This window comes from Neofelis nebulosa, chromosome 7, assembly GCF_028018385.1.
Source record: "Neofelis nebulosa isolate mNeoNeb1 chromosome 7, mNeoNeb1.pri, whole genome shotgun sequence".
NCBI lineage: Eukaryota > Metazoa > Chordata > Mammalia > Carnivora > Felidae > Neofelis > Neofelis nebulosa.
In genome coordinates, this window is record NC_080788.1 from 68,015,154 (window position 1) to 68,037,255 (window position 22,102).

Sequence of the window (22,102 nt, forward strand, 5' to 3'; positions counted from 1 at the left end):
CAACCAACTGAGCCATCCGGGCGCCCCAAGAATAACATTTTAATTAAGTCCTTGATCCAGGGTAATAATAGCACGAGGAACTTGTCTATCATCTGTAGTTACAGTTTCCTTCCATGATTTATCAAAGTTGCTAATAAGGCAATTTGTATTTTTTGTGGGTGTTCAAACTGTTCCCTGGAATAATGGAAAAATAAAAACAAATAAAAACAAGCAAACAAAAAAACAGAACATTGCTGTTTATTCCAGATTAATAGATTAGTATGATTTTTCATTTATAGAAAATAAAAGTTGCTTCAATGAGACAATATTTATACTAGTTTAGCTTTTAATTTTTTTTATTCTTTTTGGGCAGGATAGGAATCCTCCTTCTATAATATAATATGTTGTAAAGGAGTCCCATATAAAGTTACCAACCTTAATTGAGTCTTTGAATGTGTATATAATTACAATATACCTCTTCAAAATAATCTCTTTTCCGTGATCCTCCAAGGTTGCATTTGAGAAGACTCTCTCACTGTTTTTTTTTGTTTTTTTGTGGGGTTTTTTTTTTTTTTTGATGTTTAAAAAGTGGCCTCCAAATAGAGAAATGGGCTAAGGATATGAACAGGCAGTTCATAGAGAAAGAAATCCAAATGACCAAAAAATGTGCAATCTCACTTACTCAAAAATGCTGCTATTATTTTGGCAGGATTAAGAAATGATATTGGTTTTGAAGAAACGAGTGTCTTATGTGCTGCCAGCAGCCCTGTAAATTGGTTCAGCCTTTCTGAGGTAATTTGGCAGATCTCATCAGACACAAAAAATAGATTCTCTTTACCAAACATTTCTACCTTGGGAAATTTATTCTGAAGAAATACAGATGTATTCAAAAATTAAGAAATGACTGGCAAACTGAATTATGGTGTATATATATATATATAATGGAATATATAGCATCAAAAATGAAGTTGCAGAAATACATCTGTACATGTTATTAAGAGAAGCAAATAGATTACCAAATACCCTGTAAGGTATAATTACAGTTTTGTAAAACATATTTGTGAAATGTATGTATAGAAAAATAATTGAAAGATGTATTTAGATCTGCATGTAGCAAGTATTAAGAATGTGTAATTTTTGCACATTTGAATTTTTAAGTTTTTTCCCTCTAATGACTACATTGTATTTGAAGCTTCTTTGTTAATGATTTGGCCTCCATTTTAAAATGCACAGAATGGTCTAGGAGGAAAGGAAACCTGATAATCAACAGGATGTCGCCATTCCCTAGGTCCTTTTCTGAAGGTTTACAAGGAGCCTGTTTTTCTTTCAGAACTTGTTCTTGAAAGCTGTGTTTGAGTTTTGTGGTTATTGTTGCTGTTTTTCTCCCTGTGACAAATGCCTATCATTTTCTAAACAAGAAAGCCAATGTCCCAGTTAGGTGTGTGGAGTGTTTCTCATTCACTCTCAGCCCTGTTGTGTTAATACTGAATAAGCAGAGACAGCCTGACCAGTGGTGAAAGATAGGACGCCAGCCTCAGGGCTTTTTCTGCTCAGCCCTAAACCTCTGATTGCCACGTTTTCCTAATTTCCCATTTCCAGGGCATCGCTAGAGTGACCTTGCCTGCTGAATATGATGCTCTGAATCTCCAAGATTTTCACATGAATTTGGAAGTGGGCAGTCAGGCAATTGTTTACAGGACTCCAAATGAACTGTGCACTCACAGCAAGTTTGATAAACACACATTTCCTCCTTTTATCAGTGAGATTGCAGAATGTGAAGTATGAGTTTCCAGTTTTACTCATTCCCTTCAACCCTTTTCCTGTTTAAAAACTTAGACATACTAATTGGATGCTGATCTGTCCCTGTTTTTTAGTCTGTTTACTGATAGTTGACGGTTTATTCCAATACTTACCTAGGCGAGGTTTGGCAGTTCTTTAAATAATAAACTTCTCATGTATTCAACTTAAAGGAGATTCATCCCAAGGAATGCAATGTGAGCACTAATTAACAGTAATGACTGCTAATCACTTTGCTTTTTATACTCCTTTAGGAGCACTGCTATTACCCAATGTAGTTAAGCAAAATGCTTGTATATGAATCAACAATGCTGCATCCTTTTAGCAGCTATTGCTCACAATCAAGCTTTGCATAAATTAGAGTTAACTAAAATTGATTTTAATATCCTGCATTTCTTTCTGCAATAGTAACTAACATATCCAGTTAAGTACACTGGATGTTTAAAAGGCAGTCCCCGATTTTTTTTTTTTTTGTAGTCATACTTATGGTAGATGAAAAGCAAGATTGCAAATAAATTTTCTCACAGTTGACGACCTTCCTCTTAGATTTCTACAAAATTGTGTGCAGCATACTCTTCATAGGCACACGGCAACACTTGGATTCTGTTGTAAGAATTTTATCACATCAGTGAAAATCAATAGGTTTATGTTTAATTTTTCTGAATTTGTGCATTTACTTCCTAGAGGATCTTACAGTTCCTTTAAATTATATAGCCCATTTATATAAACTTGGTTCATAGGATTGTGCATTCAGTGTTCATTAAAAGGGGTTGTTTTATTATGTTTGGTGTATTATTAGACTCTTATAAAAGCTTTCTGTTTATTTACATGCATTCAACATACCTACAAACTGCCTTGCCTCAGGAGGAGACGGAACAAAACTCATAAATTAATAATTTAAGGGAGCAATACCCAAGTAGCATTTTGGTTAACTTAATAAGCTAAAGCCTTAGAGTCAGTGCTGGCCACTTTAACAATGCTTTACTTTTGACTTTTATTGGCTGAAAATAACTTGTTAAACCAAGGCTTTTGTCATAAAGTGAAATCTACATACCATCTGAAGTCCCTTCCCCTCTTTTTTGATTTATGAGTAGGTTGACATATTATTGAAGAATTTTTTACGCTTTCACAGTTCTACACTTTGATTTCAGAGAAGGTGCTAATCTCTCTGGAAGTTTGGGAGTGACAAAATGAGTTGTATACTGTTTTTCTGGGGAATTTGGGATTCTTTATTAGAGGCCTTAGTTTTATGATGGTACCTATATTAATGTTGATTTATCAAATACGTGATGTGGTGTTGCAATCTGATATGCATTAGCAGAATGTCCTCCTTTCGCATTTTACATGTTATCTGTAGTTGCCTGGTCATGACATTGTAATTCTTATAGCTAATGTTAGTGTTTCTACAGAGGTTCAGCAACTCAAGACATTATTTTTAAGTCACCAAAATAAAATGATTTCCCTTTTATTTTTGTATTGCTTTGTAGTGTCAGAGATCTAAATTTTTGGTGAGTAAACAAGTGGAAAGAATTAAGTGGTAGTGTAATGAAAAGGTTTATATTTTTTATACTAGTCTTACTGTAATACATTGCAAACATATGTATTAAGAAAAAACTTTGGCACTATACTTAATTGAATTTAGTTTCAAAGAACCCGCAAGAGGAACGATGTAGAGAACAGAAAATATATGGAAGCTTAATTGAATGTTATTCATATCTAATTATAATCTTTGTGCGTATTGTTGTAACTTTTAAATTTTGTATCCCAGTACTATTGCACAATAGCATGAAATACGTGTCTGTGAGGAAAAACTTGTTTTTTCTATTTTGCTTTGAGTTTGAGTTCCTGTGTGTAACAAAATTACGTTTAAAAACGGTGAGGATTTCAGTTTTGATCCTTTTTTTGTTTTGTTTTGTTTTGTTTGCAGTGTGTTTACTTTCATGTGAGAGTGATTGATCTGTAGCTGTCATTTTACCCAAAGAGGGGACAAATGGAATTGGCCTTTTAGACAAAAGTATGCAAACAGACTGCATTCTTTCTGTTGATAGAATTATGGAAGGATTGCATGAGGTGCCACATTCATTTTCCTATTGATTGTAAAAAGGATTCTGCAATGGGCTGCTGTTTCCATTGGATAAGGAGGTGCTATGATTAGTTACCTTTCTCCTGAAAGCACTACAAAAGAAAATGCAAAATGTGTGCGGTGCAGTGTTCTCAATTTGACAGTTGTTTTTGTTAAGTTTTTTTGCCCTATTGAAGTCCAGTCTATTTTTAAAAAAACATACATTTTGGTTTTGTCCCTTATATTAAGCTTGGTAGATTTCCATGCGTTTGACCCTTTAAAGAAATTATACATTGTAGACAGTTTTTCTAGGCTTCTATTGTAAAGCTTCAAAGCTGATGCAACAGTGCCCTCTGTAGTCTTTCAGTGAACAGTAGATAAATGTAGATGATTTGGAATATTCAGGTAAGAAGCAGGATATTTAAATTTAATTTTTGCTCAGACAAGAGACTCCTTTTTCCTGACTAGACATTCTTGTTTTTCACAAGCGGCTTTACTTTAGACAAAGGGAACAAAGGACCATTCTGAGTTTTCATTTAGAATTATTGGCTACCTCTTGTTGTTACCCAGTGGTAAATCTCAAGTTTTATCAGACATTCATCAGGGTAATTTGAGATAGAAGGAATCTTACAAGCTGTACTGTCTCTTCATGAAATATCTTTTTGAAGTTGAGTTCCAATAGGAGTATTTTTAAAAATAATTTAGTTCCTTTGTGCTCTTTTCTTCTATTTAATTAGAGCCTAAGTGGCTGCCTAGAACTTAACTTTTACTTGTCCCTGAATTGGGTAACACAGGCTTTATACAGGACATTATTTAAATTCAAACCCAGGGAGTTACACAATGTCTAAAGTATTTGTCATTCATTAGCATTGATTTAAATTTTAGATTTCCCTTCCTTTCTTTATTGGTTACCTATTTGATTGTATATATTGATAGCTAAATTTTTCATTGTAAACACAACTTTATGTGAAGTTATTAGATGATAATAAAAGCAGGCATCATATTTAGCTGTGATCAGAAGAGAAAAATTCCACGGGCTAAGTTTGTTTTCCTTCTGAAAGGGTTTTAGTAAAAAGAGCATGGGCCCAATCCTAGCTTCTCCATGTATTCACTATGTAATATTGAACACATTTCTTAATCTCTGAGCCTGCTTTCTTATCTGCAGAATGGGAGTAAAAAGTGTTTATCTTTTGAGGTTTTTGTGAGGGATTAGAGATAATGTATATTAATTGGCCAAGTTGTTACAAATGCCCAAATGGTTACTTTGTTCTAAAAAATCACAGTGTGAAGGTAAATGGCATTGTTTTATACAGGGACATTTCAATAAAAATCTAGAGCACATTTAATGCACTTTAGATTTTTCAAAAATTTCTGTCTCATGACTTGCAATGATTTATGTGAATCTGAAAGCTGACATGGCATCCCTCAGTAATGTGGACTGACACAATGAGATGTGCATTAACTTTCAAGTCTTTACAGACTTCATCCCCAAACTTCTTAAATAAGCCACGTTTATAAACTCTAATGGACAGTTACTAGCAAACCAATGTTTGGCAACTTGTGAAAACTGATAATAAATGAAACTCGAACAAAGAGTCTTTTTTTACTGTTTCAAACCCTGGGTGTATTGGGGAAAACTTAGGATACTTTTTGTTTACCTGTGTTCTCGGTAGTAGTCTAGAGCCCATATTTTTCTAGGTAAGTGGATTTTGCTTTCTCTACCCAGTTACAGAAAAAGACTGATTTATAAAAATAGATGAAAGTGGAGCTTTTCTGGTTGAAGTGGAGATGGGGGCTCAAGTCTCTTTTTGAAGGAACAAAGTTTAAAAACCATTTTGGTGCTATACCATATATGTATATGTGTGTGTACACATAGATATATTTTTTCTCTCTCTCTCTCTCTGTCTCTCTCTCTGTCTCTCATACAAAGGCTTTGTGCTACTTTGATTTGAATTCAGAGCAGTTAATTCTATACCTAGCACATAAAAGATGCTCAATAGTTAATTCTATACCTGGCACATAAAAGATGCTCAATTAATATGTGCTAAATACAGAATTTTTTGAGTACCAGGCCTCCCATTATTGACACAGAAGATTTGAGATACCATATGTTTTAAAATGCACAGTTTAATGTGGCAACATACTATTACAATAATTGTTTCTATGTGAACCCTTTAAACAAGCACACTTCAAGTGTAATTCACCAGTTTATTTTTTAAAAATCAACTTGTTGTGACCACAAATAGTAATGGGAAATGAATAAAACTGTTCAGAACTTGTCTTCCAGATGATTAAAAGCTGTTGCATTCCACAGTGATGGATTTAGCAAAAGATTCTGACATTTCAAATGACCTGATGGTAAAAATAATCTTGCACAAAGAACTTGTGAATTAAATTTTCTCAACATTGACTAAAGCATTGTTTTTCTTGTAAAGTTCTTATTTGTGCTTCATATTGATTTTGAGTAATCCTGAATTTAATGTTATAATAAACCACATTTTGTTTTTAGTATATCATTTGGGTTAAAATTGAGAACTATGAAAGTATCTTTTTTTAAAAAAAATATTATAGAGAAGGAACCAGTGTTTGAAACCAATAGAATGAAATGGAAACCAAATATGGTAGGTTTTTTTTTTTTTTTTTTAATAGTGACCAGTTGCAGTAAGAAACATGTTTAAAATTAAATTCTGGTTCATAAGACTGACAAGATGCTGTCTACAAAAAAAAAAAAAAATGAATAAGGTATTTTTCTTTGCAATGAAAGTACCAAATTAAGAATCTGCTTAATTAAAATAATGATAAATGTAGATTACATTACTGAAGACAGTGAAATACAGCTGCTCTGTCTAGTGAGAGCCTGCATAATTTACCAAGACTGTACAAAGAAGCAATGGAGCAGCCACTGCAGACTGTTAGAGGAAATGTCCTGTTTATTCTATATACATTTCTTTTTTTAATTAAAATGTCAATGATAATTTTATAGCAGTCCTCCAAAGAAATCCCTTAAATTTCTTCAAGGTGGTAGAATGTGAAATGAGATCATCGCTGCTGAATGAAACAGATTAAACCCAAGAAAAAAGTAGCATTTTATTATTTTTTATTAATTCAGCTTTCATTATTAGGAGTTAATATTGAAGTATGTATGTTTTTTTTTTTTTAATGAGTCTTTCATGAGAGAAATGTGGCAAAATCTTTGAATATGCATTTTATTTCAAAATCTCTTGGAGCCATAAGCACGATTTGGGTGGAGACATAAGTAGCATTGCTTACAAATAACAAAATAGGTATGTATACCGTGGAATTCTCTAGGTGAGACAGACACCTCTGGGTGTATCAGGATTGACTGAGTGGTATTTCCTCCTCAGCTCCATCACTGGACTATAATGATGACCAATAATATCTTTATAATTACATATATTTAAGAAAACCAATTTTGTGTGTAACAAATGCTTTTTTGTTTTTGGTGGTTTTTTTGTGTGTTTTTGTTTTGTTTGTTTGTTTGTTTGTTTGTTTTGCCTACAAGAGATAAGTGGGATTTCTGGAGTCAGACTTATCTGTGTTCTAGGCTTTACCACATGCTAGCTATATGACTTTGGTTTAGTTAACTTCTCTACACTGTGGCTTTCACATTTGTAAAGTTGGGGCTGGCGATAGTACCTACATCATAGGATCGTCATGAGCATTTAATGGGATAATCCATGTAAAATAGATCATAAAGGAAGCCTCAGTAAATGTTAACTATCACATTAAGAATAATAATAGTAATAGTAATGTTAACTAATATTAATGTAATGTTAATATTAATAATATACCAACTCACTAGATAAAATGTTTCTCCTGCATGGGAACAATGGAAGATTGCTCATACTTAACTAGTTTAATAGGATCATTGTTTAATAGGATCAGTTGCTTTGACATTGGTGAATATGTCAAAGCTTGTGCATTTCAATATGTTTGTTTTAGACTTTGCATTAGGTTGATACCGACTGGAATTAATTGAATATTTTCCATGGTTTAGTTTTTCTACAGGGTCTTCCAGGAGTCCATCTGCTAAAAACTTCTTAATGGAAAGGGTTTGTGGGCAGAAAATGGTCACATCACTAAGAATTTGAGAAGTTTATATGAGAAAACGGTATGAGGAGAAACTTCTTCAGATGATTTTATTCTATACGCTTTTTTCTTTGAACTTCAATAAAATGATAAGTGCTAGAAGTGCAAAGATAAGAAGTCACACACTATATAACCATTGTTTGTAATGTTTACACATGCTGTATGAGTTGCAGAAGGTTAATATACATTTACTTTTTTTCTCTTGGTTAGTTGTGGGCTTTTTTCTAGTTGCCAGAAATGTAGATGATTAAGGCACAGTGCCTGTCTCAGGGAGGCAGAAAGTTACTGCTATGTATTCATGGAAATTATTTGTAGCAAATTCTTTGCTCTTTTAAAAATATTCCATTTTTCTTGTAGTGTATCTCTGTTCCATGACTTGGCATTCATCCTTCATCGTCTAGCCATTGTTGCTGAGTTTCTCCTAAGAATCCTGTGGTCTTTGAGGCTCAGTATTGCTCTATCTGTGCCTGTTTTGGAATTATACTGACGACTTTTGATTTAGCGCATAATTTTGACTAATACCTTGAAATAATTTATCATTTATAGAGTCTTAGACTCTCCAGGCTTCTTCCCTATCCTGGTCCTTTCCAATAGAGAGCAGGTGACTATACATTAACATAGTTTTCAGTGCTTCCTCCACAGTACTACTGTAAGATGTTTGCTGAAGTGTGAAGTATGATATAGCACTGAAATTGAATCAGACTTTCAGTTCAGTGTATCCTGAGGTCATTATTAGACAGTATTTGCTTCTTTGCATTTATTTCAGACATTCTTTAGGGCCATCACAGATCAGATTCTGTCAGAGGCTAGGTGATATTATAAACTTTAATTTTAAGTTAATATCAATGGGCCTTGTTTCACATGGAGTTCTTAAACATTTATACTTACATAGAAATTTGGTCTTCATCTTTGAGTAGCTTGTATTGTGCACAGTTTCTTCTCAGAATGTTATTTGTGTATATTTTAGACAAAACAATGCTACATGATAGATAAAACTTATCTAATTTGTGAAGATTTTATATAGTTAGAAGCTGCCAAACTTAGGTTGATGTTTTTTGCTTTATGGTTAATTGATAATTACCAATTCCCTACTGTGTGTAAATCCTTGCATTCACTGAATTCTGTTTTATATAATGGCTTTAGTGTGGCTACTCTTCACCCTATGTTTATGTTGATTTGGAATCAACTGATTAGTCAAGCAATCTGAAATGGAAATGATACAAAGCATCTACAACCAAGAAAAGTTAAGGGAAAATATAGTAAGTTACAACTAACTGTTACTAATAAACTAACTAAAATAATTGTTTCCTAAAAGCCACAGCTTGTGGATTGTACACATTTTTGAGTGTATAATTTTCATTATCTGCACAGTTTAAAGATGTGTTTTAACTATGTTTGTCAAAAGAAAAAAACAGTCTTTGTAATTATCAACTTTTAGAAAACAAAATGAAGATCTATAAATTGTGTTTTGATTTATTGGTAACCAGTTTCTTATATTTAACCTAAACGCTGGAATAAGCCTCCTAAAATGGTTATCATTTATTTTCTGCCATTATTTGGTGCTTTTGCGTAGTAAAAATAACACTGGCATTGATGAGATCCCCTTTGCTTTCTTTGTGTAGTTATTAAATTCTAATAGATCTGACTTTTCTGCATTCTTTTATTTTACTTTCATTGTTTTTATGCTTAACTATCTGTGTTTGTCCTCTGTCTTCTGCCTCTTAGGTAGTCCAGAAAGCTTCTTTCCTCTGAGACTAGGTTCTTTGTACTCCTCTTGCAGACACACGTACTTTCTCTGTGCAGTGAAAATAGCTTTGTTATAACTTCACAGGGTTCTTACCCTTGTTCTTCACGCCTTGTTTTTTTTTTTTTAATCTAAATTACTCCTTAATATTCTTTGATACTTAGGATAATTGTTTTCTAAATTAAGGAGAACACATGAAAATAGAAAAAAATGTGAAGATCTTACTCAAAATTCAATCATTTAGAGTTAACATTTTGATGCATTTCCACGCATATATACTTAACATACTGTCGTAGATACACACAGACACACACACATGTATAATCAGTTGTGTGTATAACTTTGTAGACTGCTTTCTTTTAACTTAAAATATCAGGAGCATTTTCCATGCCATTAAAACCTCCTTATGAACATAATTTAATGGCTACTTAATATTCCATCATGTAGCTGTATAATAATTTCCTTAATGATTCCCTAATTTTGTAAATTAGGCTGAATATAATTTTTAGTATAAAAAATAGCACTTTGATGTGGGTACATCAATTATTGTCAACATTTAAAAATATTAATTTCTTAGGATAGATTTCTAGATGTATAATTAATGGTTCAAAGTATATGATTATTTCTCAGGCCATTGATACATATTGCCTAGTTGATTTCCATAAATAATATACCTGTTTATGCATGCATTATTTATATTTTGAAATTCTAAGTCTTTGTTTAATGTGTCTGAAACCTCAACTTGGAATTCTATTTTTACAGTTCCTGGCATGTGGTGAATACAAGCTGGGAGTAGCATTCTGCCCATCTTTGACTGCATTTTATTCTTGGAACAAAACCAAAGAGATATGTGTTAGGGCAGCTCAGTCATGTAACGCAAGGCATAGGGTGATGTTTTTCCCCCCATATTGTGAGAAGTCATTTTCCAGTGTTTTAATGGGACTACATTCAATAGATAATCTGCCGCAAAGTGGGCTGAGTTTTAGTATATTGCATACTAATATTGTGCCATGTGGATGAACACAGATGCATAAATAGATGCATATATGTTATTTTTTTTTAAGTTCCAGATGTCATATGAATTAAAACTCATTTTTTTCTGATAAGTTCTATTTTCTGACTAGCCACACTGTGTCTCTGGATATCAACTGGTTTATTTTCTACTGGCATCATTAAGTTTGGTAGTATTTAGAAATTATTTCCAGTTTTCTCATTAAATAAATGATGATAGACTATTGGATTAATCACAGGAGATTGATCATTTTGGGTATATATATTTAATATCAAGCATAATATTTTAGGTATATTTCACACTCTACAAATTATTACTGTAGGTGTAAGCCATTACTTCATGTTCACTAAATCCCATAGAAAATATCTTATGCTTCCTTTTTTTAAAAATGAACTTCTATTATTAATGTTGGCTATTTTTATTATGTCATGAAAAATAAAACAATAGTGCTACTCTTTTGAATTTAGTGGACTTAGTATAGTAACAATAGTTCTATAATAATGGTAAATTCATTTGTAAGAATAAAACAAGTAATGTTCATTTCATGGTAATTATAAACTAAATGGTTACTTAGACCTTGGGAAAAGACAATTAGATCACCTTTTTGGTATTATAACTACCTTTTGCTGTTGGTCTCTTTGCTTTCCCAGAACTAGTTCTGTGTTTACTTGTATTATACAACTAGTATTAGGGGATGCTGGCATCTTTGACATACTTACTCTTTTAATGCTTATTGCTTGGCAGTTTCTTGTTAGTGATATGAACAGCATTCCAACACACCGGCTTAGGCTGGTATGTGGAAGTGTTGTCCAGAGGGGGTATTGCTGTTTTTTCCTAAGCAGCTGGGTTCTCACTTTATTTCTTCTTCTTTCCAGCTCTAAACATATCTGCCTCTACGCACTGTGTACGCTTTGTGGTTCCATTCTCTTCTTTCTCCTGTCACTTTCATTCTGTTTCTCCTGTCTTCCTCTTTCATCTCCCTCATGCATTTGTGCATGCTCATCCGCAACTATACGTGGATTTTCAGGTATTAAAAACAAAGATTGCAGGATCTAGATCTAATTTAGTTGCTAAAGTTTTACGTATATTTTCTCCCTGTTTTCTCTTTCATTATTTAAATTGGGGTCATCTGTAACATTTACACGTTTTTATGAGTACAAGCTCTTCTGTCCTTAAGCCTTTATGTCTCTTAATGATGAATAAACGGTACAACTAGAGAAAAAAAAAAGACCAGAACTTCCAAAACTTCACTATGTAGACGAGCCATCCGGGAATCTTATTAAACATCCGGGTTCTGATTCAGTTGGTCTGGGTGGAGCCTGAGATCCTAACACGTGCCACGGTGATGTCAGTTCTGCTAGTCTGAGGCCCCACTTTGCATAGTAAGGTTTTAGACTCTGGTTCCCTGCTGAGAGTGTCATTTATTTAGAACAGGAATATTTGAATTTAAAAGCCAGTTTGTTCATATATTCGCTGTACATATTAGCTATAAGAGTCTAATACCTACAAGGATGAGGGGGTACATTTTCTTTTAAGACATAATTTGCTATGTTTCTACAGTTCTCTAATTTAGGCAGTGGTAAAGCATGGTGATTTAAGTGATCTCTGAGTCTTGGGCATTCTGTGATGGTCCCATGTACAGCTTCCCTGGTTTAGTTGGCTGTTTAGTGTAGACTAATGATGACATGTCTCTAGGTTGATGTGGGTGATTAGATTTTATGGTGTTGAAAAACTTTTCTTGTGGAAGTTTTGGGAATGAGGGTGAGGGGTGGGGAATTGGGACCAGGGATGGAGGCGCTGGTGTAAAGGAGAATGAGATTACAGCAGAAAAATGCTTTGTTCCTTCTCATCCGTATGATGAGCACTAGGAGAAGCATGGACAACTGGATTAAAATGAGTTACCTGTTGAAAGTGAGAAAATCACCCAATACATATGCAGAAGTTATTCCCATTATGCTTTTAAATAAGAGGTGTTTCATGTCTTTTAAATAAAGAGATCCACATAATTTCCTGTGTGAAAAATGGACAGCTTCTAGCACTAAGGATGTATCAGAACCTACAACAGATTAGAAGATGGGCTGATTTTAGAAAGGAGATGCTGTGACCAACTTCTGCAGGTTGGCCCATTATTTGCAGTCCATTAGTCAAATGTGACCACCATCAAAACACTTGCATCTTTAAATTGCAGAATATCTTGATCTATAACATTGTTGAGGAAAAATGATCAAATTATCTAACATGGTTGGTTCCTGAAATGACTGAAGCCACGTAGTCTGTTGTAAACTTGAAGAAAGAAATGTGGGAAGCCTTTCCCTTGCCAGTAAGCACCGTGCTTGAAAATAAATTGTATTTTAATTTATGACCCAAAAAATTCATCTAGCTTTTGCTTTTTCAAACCTTTTCAAACCTTATTTTAGAACTAGGAACAACATTTTAGTTATATTTCCAATCTTATTTGTCTGTGTACTTTCAATGAATATAGATTGCCCTTTTCTTTCGGCAGCCTACATTTAAAAAGCTTATGTTTTGCCATAATACAGTAGAATTATTTGTAGTAATGTTACAAGTCTCTAAACTGCATGAACATTATCCTGCTGTTTTATTGTTTTATAATGTAAAAGTAAATGCAAGCATTAAGAAATGTGCAGTGCTGTCAGGCTCCTTCAGGATTTAAGAAAATTGCCCCAACTATTGAAGAACTGAAAATAATCTTTCAGGTCGCAAAGAGCAGTTGTTATAATATTGCCTAACATTTTGCTTTCTTTTTACTCTAACCATAGTGGTGATTTGAGTCAAATGTTAAAAAAAAAAAAAGAAAAGAAAAGAAAAAGAAAAAAAACCCTCAGATTTTATTTAATTTCAGCACTGATATTTCTTTGTAAGAATTGCATGTAAAACATCATGGTTAAAAAGTAGGAATAAACCAGAGGAGTCATTCTTAACTTTGCATAAACTTAGACCATAAATCTGTTTCTTGTAATAACAGAAATTTTGCAGACCAACTTCTTGATCCAACCTGTAAATTTGATAAAATAGGCTTAAATAGTATGTGTTAATCACAAAACTGAAATTGTTGCCCTGAGAGCTCTTCATAAAAATGAAACAAACATACAAACAAAATCTAAAAGCCATACCTTCCAGAAAAGTTCACGTGAAGCATTTTGGATTTTTAAAATGTAAGGAAGGAGTTATTTCTTACGGTTTTAGCCTTTTTTCTATCTGTTTTAAAATATTTCCATTTAAATGCAGATTTTGATTTTCCATCTGGGACTAGGTGAAAGCCATTCTATTACACTACTAAAAGAATAATCCACTTTAACACAACATTTCTCCCTAAAGGGATGGTCTTTTCTAGTCATAAGGTATTATTTTTCTCAGAATGATATTAACATTCATGATGTAGCAATTTTATCTTGATTTGAAAGATGTTTTGTTCTGGCAGTAAAAGGGATTAAGAGAATGTCTTTTGTATCCTGTTGCTAATTATATATATATATATATATATATATATATATATATATATATATATATATATATATATATCTCCTTACCTTGCTCAAGATTAGGTATTAGCAATTTTCAGAGTTTTGGGTTGGGTTATGAGTTATATTTTTAGAACATTAAAATCTTTAAACCCAGTGAAATGGAAATCACCAGATTCACTTAATCGAATTCTTAAACATTGGGTTGTACAAATATTTTTTTTAACAGATCAAGTAGCATATTTGAAAATTTCTGAACGAGCTATAACATTTTTTTGGTTTCATTTTCTTTTGCCTTGTAAAGAAGCCTTTTGTGTACATAAGAAAAGTGTTAGAGCAACTAGTTACTGCATTCAGTGTCATAAATGTGTTGATTTTGTCTCACCTTCTAAATTTATTAAAACTTTAAGATAAAGAGGGATTATATTAATTAAATGGAATGTCTCAGAAGAAGAAAGGCTCTATAGGCCTCTCTGCTATTTGTTGGGCAAAGTCTTGGCGTGCAGAATATAGCTATCCAAGGCTTAAAGCACATTGGGACCCTGTGTAGGATGCCAGCGCCATGCCCCTAGGCGCACTGTCATTCAGCCGGCAGATTAATTAACCAGAGGCTGCAGAGGCTCGTGCTTTCAGTCAGCCCATTCTTGAGGCAGATAATGCAAGGTTTTTAAGACTTTGAACATTCAAAAAAGTTTTTTTCTTTACAGAATCATAGTGTATAGTGACACTTTTTCTAGGAATCTAGGCATATATATATATATACAGTATATGTGTGTGTGTATATATATATATATATATATATACACACATATATTTTTTATTGTTGTTGTTCTCTTTGCACATGTGATTTTAAAATCCAACTAGAGTATGATATGTATAACCCCTAAAGAGAAAATTTTTCTAGTGTCAGTGTGCACACTTAAAACTTCCTAATTAATGATTTATTAAATCGCACTGAGTAGTGGGCTCTTAATTTTGATTAAGATTTAGGAGGATTTAACAGAGTCAACTTAAAAAATACATTTTTGTTTCTGATCATAAACTATGCTCATTCAAATTTTCATTAAGGTCACTTTTTATCTTCAGCAAGGACATTTCCATTCATACATACACAAAAATGTTTTGAAATGAATGAAGATTTTTACATTCTAGTGTTTTATTTAAGCAACAGTTTTAAAAAATAACTTTTAACATACCTATATATTACATTCATCTTTAGAAATGCGTTCATTAAATTTGATTGTTTTTTCTTTTCAATCTGGTGTGTTTTAGAATTATATTAAACATTGTTTAATAGCTTAGGGATAAAATAATAACTGATTATTTTCTAAATATAGCGCAAGGTCTATGTTGATCAGATAGTGTTTTATTTGTGGCTTAAAATTAGGAAAGAACAAGGACATAACTAAATGCAAGAAAAGGCATAATTTCATTTTAATTTTTTTAGCAGTGTCGATACAACTCCCTCCTCCAACCCCCAGCCTTTTTTTCTCTGACACTGTCAATTTGTTAGCGTTCTCACTGGAATTTATTTTGTTGTAGTAAATAAAAGACAAGTCATTATTAAACAGATTTTGCTGTTAATTCAATGTATGATTACCCTTTGCCATAGGTACTTTTAAGGGCTTTTATCCAAAATAAAATTCATTAAAAATGCAATTAAAAAAATCTATTGTTAATGACTGCTTGAGTGACTGGCTCATAATTGGCTCATTACAATAAAAAAGCAACTGTTTAAAAATCCCAACAATGAGATACAGTACAGAGCGAACAATTCATTGTAAGACCCTATGTGATTACAGGATCCTGAAGGTGAAGCAGAGAAGCGTGCAAATCTGAGACTCCAGCACAACTTTCTCTTTTACACCAGTACAGTGAGTTCAGGTCATGACCTAGCATGGGCTGTCCAAGTAGGAGCCCCTCTTATTTACAGTGTCCCTCACTGAAGAGTAAACTTAGGTAATATATTCCACTTTAATGCTAGCACTCAGACTCCTCTTTGTTTCCCTTCCCCAGAAATCTTTTCAGTTGACTTAGATTACAAAGTTGTAATCAGGAAATCTTTAGTTCTGTTGGGGCTAAACTAACAAAGACAATATTGTCATACAAGCCATCATTATTACCTGCCCTTTTGTTAATGCAGGGAAGCATGTAAATAGCTCTTTTTCAAGCTCCAGAATTTTTATTTAAGCATTCCTAGAGATTTGTTTTGTTCTAGTATTTTGGTGGTTTGCTATTTGTATTAAATTATTTTGAATTCATTAATTTTAATTCATTTTATTTTAGGCCATTAATCCTAAGTAAGATAAAAATATAAACTTGGTGATGCAGGAGGAAAAGTAAATTGTGCACGGTAAGGTTTTTCTTAACAAATCAAAGTTTTATTTCTCTTTTTGTGTCTTGGATTTGGCATATTATGGTTTTAATAATGAACTTTGCTATGTCAAACATCAGCTGTTCTCTGTAGAGTATAAAATTGTAAAATTCTGACAAGTGTAAGTAAGAATGGTCAATAAATTTCTGTTCAGAGTTCCACCTATAAGGCAGAAATCCTAAGTTCCAACGGTAGTTTAAAGGGTGTCTTTAATGAGCCCTGTATTTCCAAAACGCTTTTCCTGTTTAAGGCTAGAAAAACAGTAAAAGTTTAAAGACTGATCACTCCTGCTTTTGTTTAGTCTACAGTGGCAATATTAATGTTGCCTTTGTGTTCTGGTGAGTGACTTAGGTGTAATTTTTCATTATATGTATTAAAAGTTGAATTATTTTGAACTCTGAACTTAGACCAGCCCTTGTGTGAACCTTAGCATATAAGCAACAGAGTCACTTTAGGATCAGAATCACTCAATACTATTGACATTATTAAATGCAATAAAAAAATGTTGATATTAGAATTTAATACAAATTAGGAAAAAAACTGTCAGTGAGATACTCATCAGTTTTTAAAGGAATAAGACATATGTAATGAACTTCATTGTAGCTTAAGTACCAAAACCGCTTGGGTATTTCATCATTACTCTGTGTTTCTTTGAATTTCTCTCATCACCTTATTTTGTAATCTTTACTTTTTTTTTTCTTGGTAGAATTAAGAGGAAATGCTTGCAGAGGAAATAACTGCTTAAAACATGGTAGAAATCACATTGCTTTCTGGTTGAATTTTTCTTTAAAGATCTACTTTATACACTTTACTTTTATTCGTGTAAGCAAAACTTAAGAGCAGTGTGTTTCCCACCCTTGAGGCTCAGTAGACAGCTTCAGTCCACCTCACACTTATATTTAGTTGGGCATGTAAACTGCTGTTTTTGTGATTTATAAATGTAATTTAATAAACCATTTGGTAAATACCATAACTGGGTCATACCAGAGCCCAGATATTTTCTTCATCAAGGAATTAGTGTAGTGGGGAAAACTATTGAGACTTAACACTTTACTGTTTAGTTCATGGGGATATTTTGTAAAGTTTATAATTTGATGATTGTTTATGACCAAGTCTTGTGACTTAGAGATAGGCTTAACATTTATGACTTCTGTTTGTTTTAATATATTTTATTATTTACTCAAAGATTGCTTGTGTAGATGGTGGAGTTCTTTGCTCAGTGGCACTTCAAGAAAGAAAGTCTATACTTGTATTAAAATTTAAACAAAAATATCCTCTGCATGTTGCTAAGTTTTTAGGCATTTCATGGGCAAATAATGATTAATTAAGATTATGATGTTTCCTACGATGTATTAATTTATCTTCCCATGTCCAGGGCACATTGATTTTGAATATTAAAGAAGAGCTACATCTATTCATTCATCATATATGTTCTGAGTGACTGCTCTTGTTCTGGGCACTGAATACAAATATCAATACGAGAATGTCCCAGTTCTGTAAGAGCTCGTAGTCTAGATTATTAATGACAGTACAATATTATATTGTGATGATAGAGTTATTACTTTTTTTTAACAAATGTTATGGGGATATAGAAGTAGAAGAGAGATCCGCTTTTATCTGGGAAAGGGGCAGGATGGGCAGCCCCTTTCCCAGGTGATAATACAGGTGAGCAATGATTCATCAAGAGGAGAAGATTAAAAATGACTTCCTAAACTGAGAGAACATTATGCATGGTGCATGGGATGTGACAAAGTATGGCACATACTTCCCAAAGGCTGGTGATTAGAGGATGTGTATAAGGAAGGGCAGGAGTAGGAGTAAGAAGGTAATTTGGGGTCAAGGTATGAAGAAACTTGTGTGCTTTACTGAAGAATTTGTAAACCCCATTTTGTAGGTAATGGAGAGCCATTGAAGGTTTATGAGTTACGAAGAAAAGTAGATAGAGTTGTACTTTGTGGTAGCGTAGAGGAAGCTTAGGGAGAGGAGCGATTAAGGCTGGGTCTTTCAGATATATTGAGATTAAGGTATCTCAAAATAGGAGGCAGCAAAACTAAATAGAAATCAAGACTAGATAAAGTGATGGTAGCAATCATCAGCATATAATTAATAATCAAAACCATGTGAGTAAATATGGGGATGAAGTATTGCATAGTGGGAAAGAACTTGAACTCATATCTGGTTTCCCAGCTGCCACTTTCTAGCTACAGGACTATGGGCAAGTTACTTTACCTCACTGTGCCACAGTTTCTTCTTTTATAAAATGGGGATAAAAATTGCCTACCTTATAGAGTTGTTGTGAGGATTGAATGAGTTAACATAGTGTTACTTATTGTTATGCTATTATTTAGGGTTGAGAATAGGCGTTTTGTTTTTTCCCCTATGAAGTGTTCTGTTGAGGAGGAAGAAAATGGCTGATCAATAGAGGGCAAGAGTTTTGTAAGATGAGAGAGAATGGGATGTGTTTATAAATTAAGAAAATGCAGCCAATAAAAAAGTTACTGAAGGTAAAAGTGATGGAATAAGATCCAGGAAGATGCAGAAGTGATTGTGCACAGAGCACAGGTTGGTAGGTCAGTTCTGGACAGAAGGATATAACTATGTTTAGAAAGGAGAAGCAGAATGATAAAGACTGTCCATCCAGCAGCTGCTATTTCGAGGCAAAGCTGTCTCCCTCAAATGGGTGGAGATGATAGAAGTAATTAAGGGATTTGAGGAGAATTTTAAATATTTGGAATGATCTCTAAGGAGAAAGGAAACGGGGTCTGAAGATTGCCAAACTGCCCAGTGCCCATGTGGGGTGGGAAACCAAATTTTTGAAAAGGAGGCAGTCTTTAAAATTTAATGTCAATTAAATTGAAAATAAAACTAAGGATCTTTTATAATAAGATCACTTTTTTTTTGGATGTCACTTATATTAAAGGCAAGTAATGTATTTTATTATGGAATATATAAATAAAGCATTTCAGAAATTATTACAGAAATAACTGCTGAGTAAATCTCAATGAGAACAACCCTCCGTACTTCCGAGAGGGGAATGCAGCATTAATATGCATTTAAATGAATACAGCTGCTCAAACACAGTATTTTCTGGGCAACAAACAATAGATGATGCAATCATTTTATGATGGTCACTTAATACACCAGTGAGGAAAGACCCTCATGCCAGAAAACAATTCACAGAATCAAACGAATAGCCACACCACCCTGGCATTAGTAATGAGATTAAGGAGACCTAGGTGCCTGGACTGCTGACTTAAATGAATTAAAAGCAAAGGGAGGGAGCCAAACCATAAGAGACTCTCAAAAACTGAGAATAAACTGAGGGTTGATGGGGGCGGGAGGGAGGGGAAAGTGGGTGATGGGCATTGAGGAGAGCACCTGTTGGGATGAGCACTGGGTGTTGTATGGAAACCAATTTGACAATAAATTTCATATTAGAAACAAGCAAACCTAGACATCCACAGATAAGTTAATAGATGTCTGCATAACAACTTGTTGTTGTAGTTTTGTGTATTATGTAAGTTGCTTCAAGAGTTATTTCAATTAGTTTTTTCAAAAAATCCTTTTTAAATGCTTACCCCATATTTAATTTATTAAGCAGTTTTCCCATTTTGAGCATGGCAAATAATCTTTAGAATACTTTCACTTCATATACATTAATTTATATTACAAAGGATTATTAAATACACCAATGTTGACTGCTTACAATTTTTTAACTCATGAGAAATTGAATGTTGATAGTTTGGATTCATAAATAGAAAACAAAACTCTGAATGGGAGATTATTTGTTAATAGACGAACAGTGGTTGGAAATAGGAATGCAGAGATTCTGGTGGTGTTTTGTTTCATTTCCTCTCACTCTGGTAACTACACAAAGTCTCATTTAATGCTTAACTTTTTTTCCTTAACTTTTGATTGACAAAAATTTCAAACATGTATAGAAGTAGAGAGAATAGCATTATGAATCCCCACATAGCTGTCTCCAGCTGTAGTAGTTTTCAACATAAAATGCTTCACTTAATGGGTACAGATTCCTATGATGTGTTGGTGCCGATATGATAACTAGTTATATCTTAATTATAAATATAAAAAAGCCCAGAATAGCATCTAAAATTAAACATCAGTTTGCATAAATAGGCTTTGAAGGAGTAAGTTTTTCCCTCTGTACCCTAAGGGAGCATTTTAAAGCCAATGTTTTTATTATTTTCCAGTTAGGGCAATTAAAGCATCATAATTCTAGGTTATTTATCAAATGAGAGATTAAAGTCAAGTTAAGAATATCTGTTAACTACATGATAAGAATTGAACTTATTTTGGGAATGCTAAACTTAGATAAGTTAAGGTCTGGCTTGAGAGTGTCTTTGAACCACTGAATAGTCCTTCTTACCCTGATTAGGAAAACTCTTGAGAGCTGTTTTAAATACAGCCACCCTTAAAAGTATATGAACAAAATTTAAATAAGAATGGCTTTCTACTTTTCCTCCAGAAGATAAATATAATATTTTGAGTTTTTAAAGATTCTTAATGAAGGAACAAAAATATGATCAGTATTTTGCTTTGTGGTTAATTTTTCAGGAACACATTTGCTCTATTTACTTGAAAACAAACAGCTGGGTTGACTTTCCAGTACTTAAATCAACTCAGTGGTTCGTAATTGTGTGTGTGTGTGTGTGTGTGTGTGTGTGTGTGTGTGTGTGTGTGTGTGTGTGTAACAGAGACTACACGTTTGTTTTTCACCAGGAAGTTGAAGAAAAGTAATGTGCAACGAACTTTTCTATCTTTTTCATCTTATATGTGAAATATGATGAAGGTTCCTAGGAAAAGTTACAGTTGTCAGCAGTTGGCCCATGTCAGCAGTTTAGAGAACTAATTGAGTTTTTGACTAATCGAAACATTAATGCTGATAGGAAGGCTCCTTTAGCATTCATGAGCACCACTTTGCTCAAACATAAAGAAACATGATATTAGTGAGAGGCATAGTTTTCAACAGAAAGTGATGTGAATGTGAGAGGAAGCTCCTAATGTTTTTCCATATCTCAGGTTATTATAACTATTGATAATCATGAAACTAGAAGAAATAATTTTTGAAAAGAGAATGGGCAGTGAGACAGGGATAAAAGAGAAGTACATGGACAACCTACTGAATAGGTAAATTCATACAGTGCATACTTAAGCTAAGACCTATTTTATTTAATATTAAAAGTTAATTATCACAAAAAGGGAGTAAATGTTGCAGTCTGTGTGCTTAGAGTTATTCCTAGTAGAAACAATGCTGGAAGATACCAGGTTTGTGTGGGCATGGTGGCTTGCCCATGTTTGGTACCCCCCTCCCCGCCCTTATTTAAGTGAATAAATAAATGCCAGGGACCAAAGCAGTGGGAGTTTAGCCTTCCAGTGAACAAGCATGTAGTAAAACAATGACTGCTTGCAGGACAGTAGGTTGAATTATTATTTAAATCATGACAGGGATCCCCAAGTCAATTTACACTTGTTTGTAAAAATAGCCCTGGCACTCATTCTCCTTGATCACCAGGTTGCCTTG

The 22,102-nt window shown here is 33.4% G+C and overlaps 1 protein-coding gene across 6 annotated transcripts in view; it reads left to right on the forward strand.

Moving 5' to 3' along the window:
* Nucleotides 1-22,102, forward strand: part of DPH6 (diphthamine biosynthesis 6) — a 444,382-nt gene that overhangs the window by 36,051 nt on the left and 386,229 nt on the right. The window contains exon 4 of one of the 6 annotated variants that reach the window (XM_058738274.1): nucleotides 1,579-3,514. The exons of the other annotated variants lie outside the window; for them this stretch is intronic. Coding sequence (XP_058594257.1) covers nucleotides 1,579-1,764 — 186 coding nt within the window. The 3' untranslated portion in view covers nucleotides 1,765-3,514. Of the gene's footprint in view, nucleotides 1-1,578; nucleotides 3,515-22,102 lie in introns of those variants that run through there. 6 annotated transcript variants of the gene reach the window in all.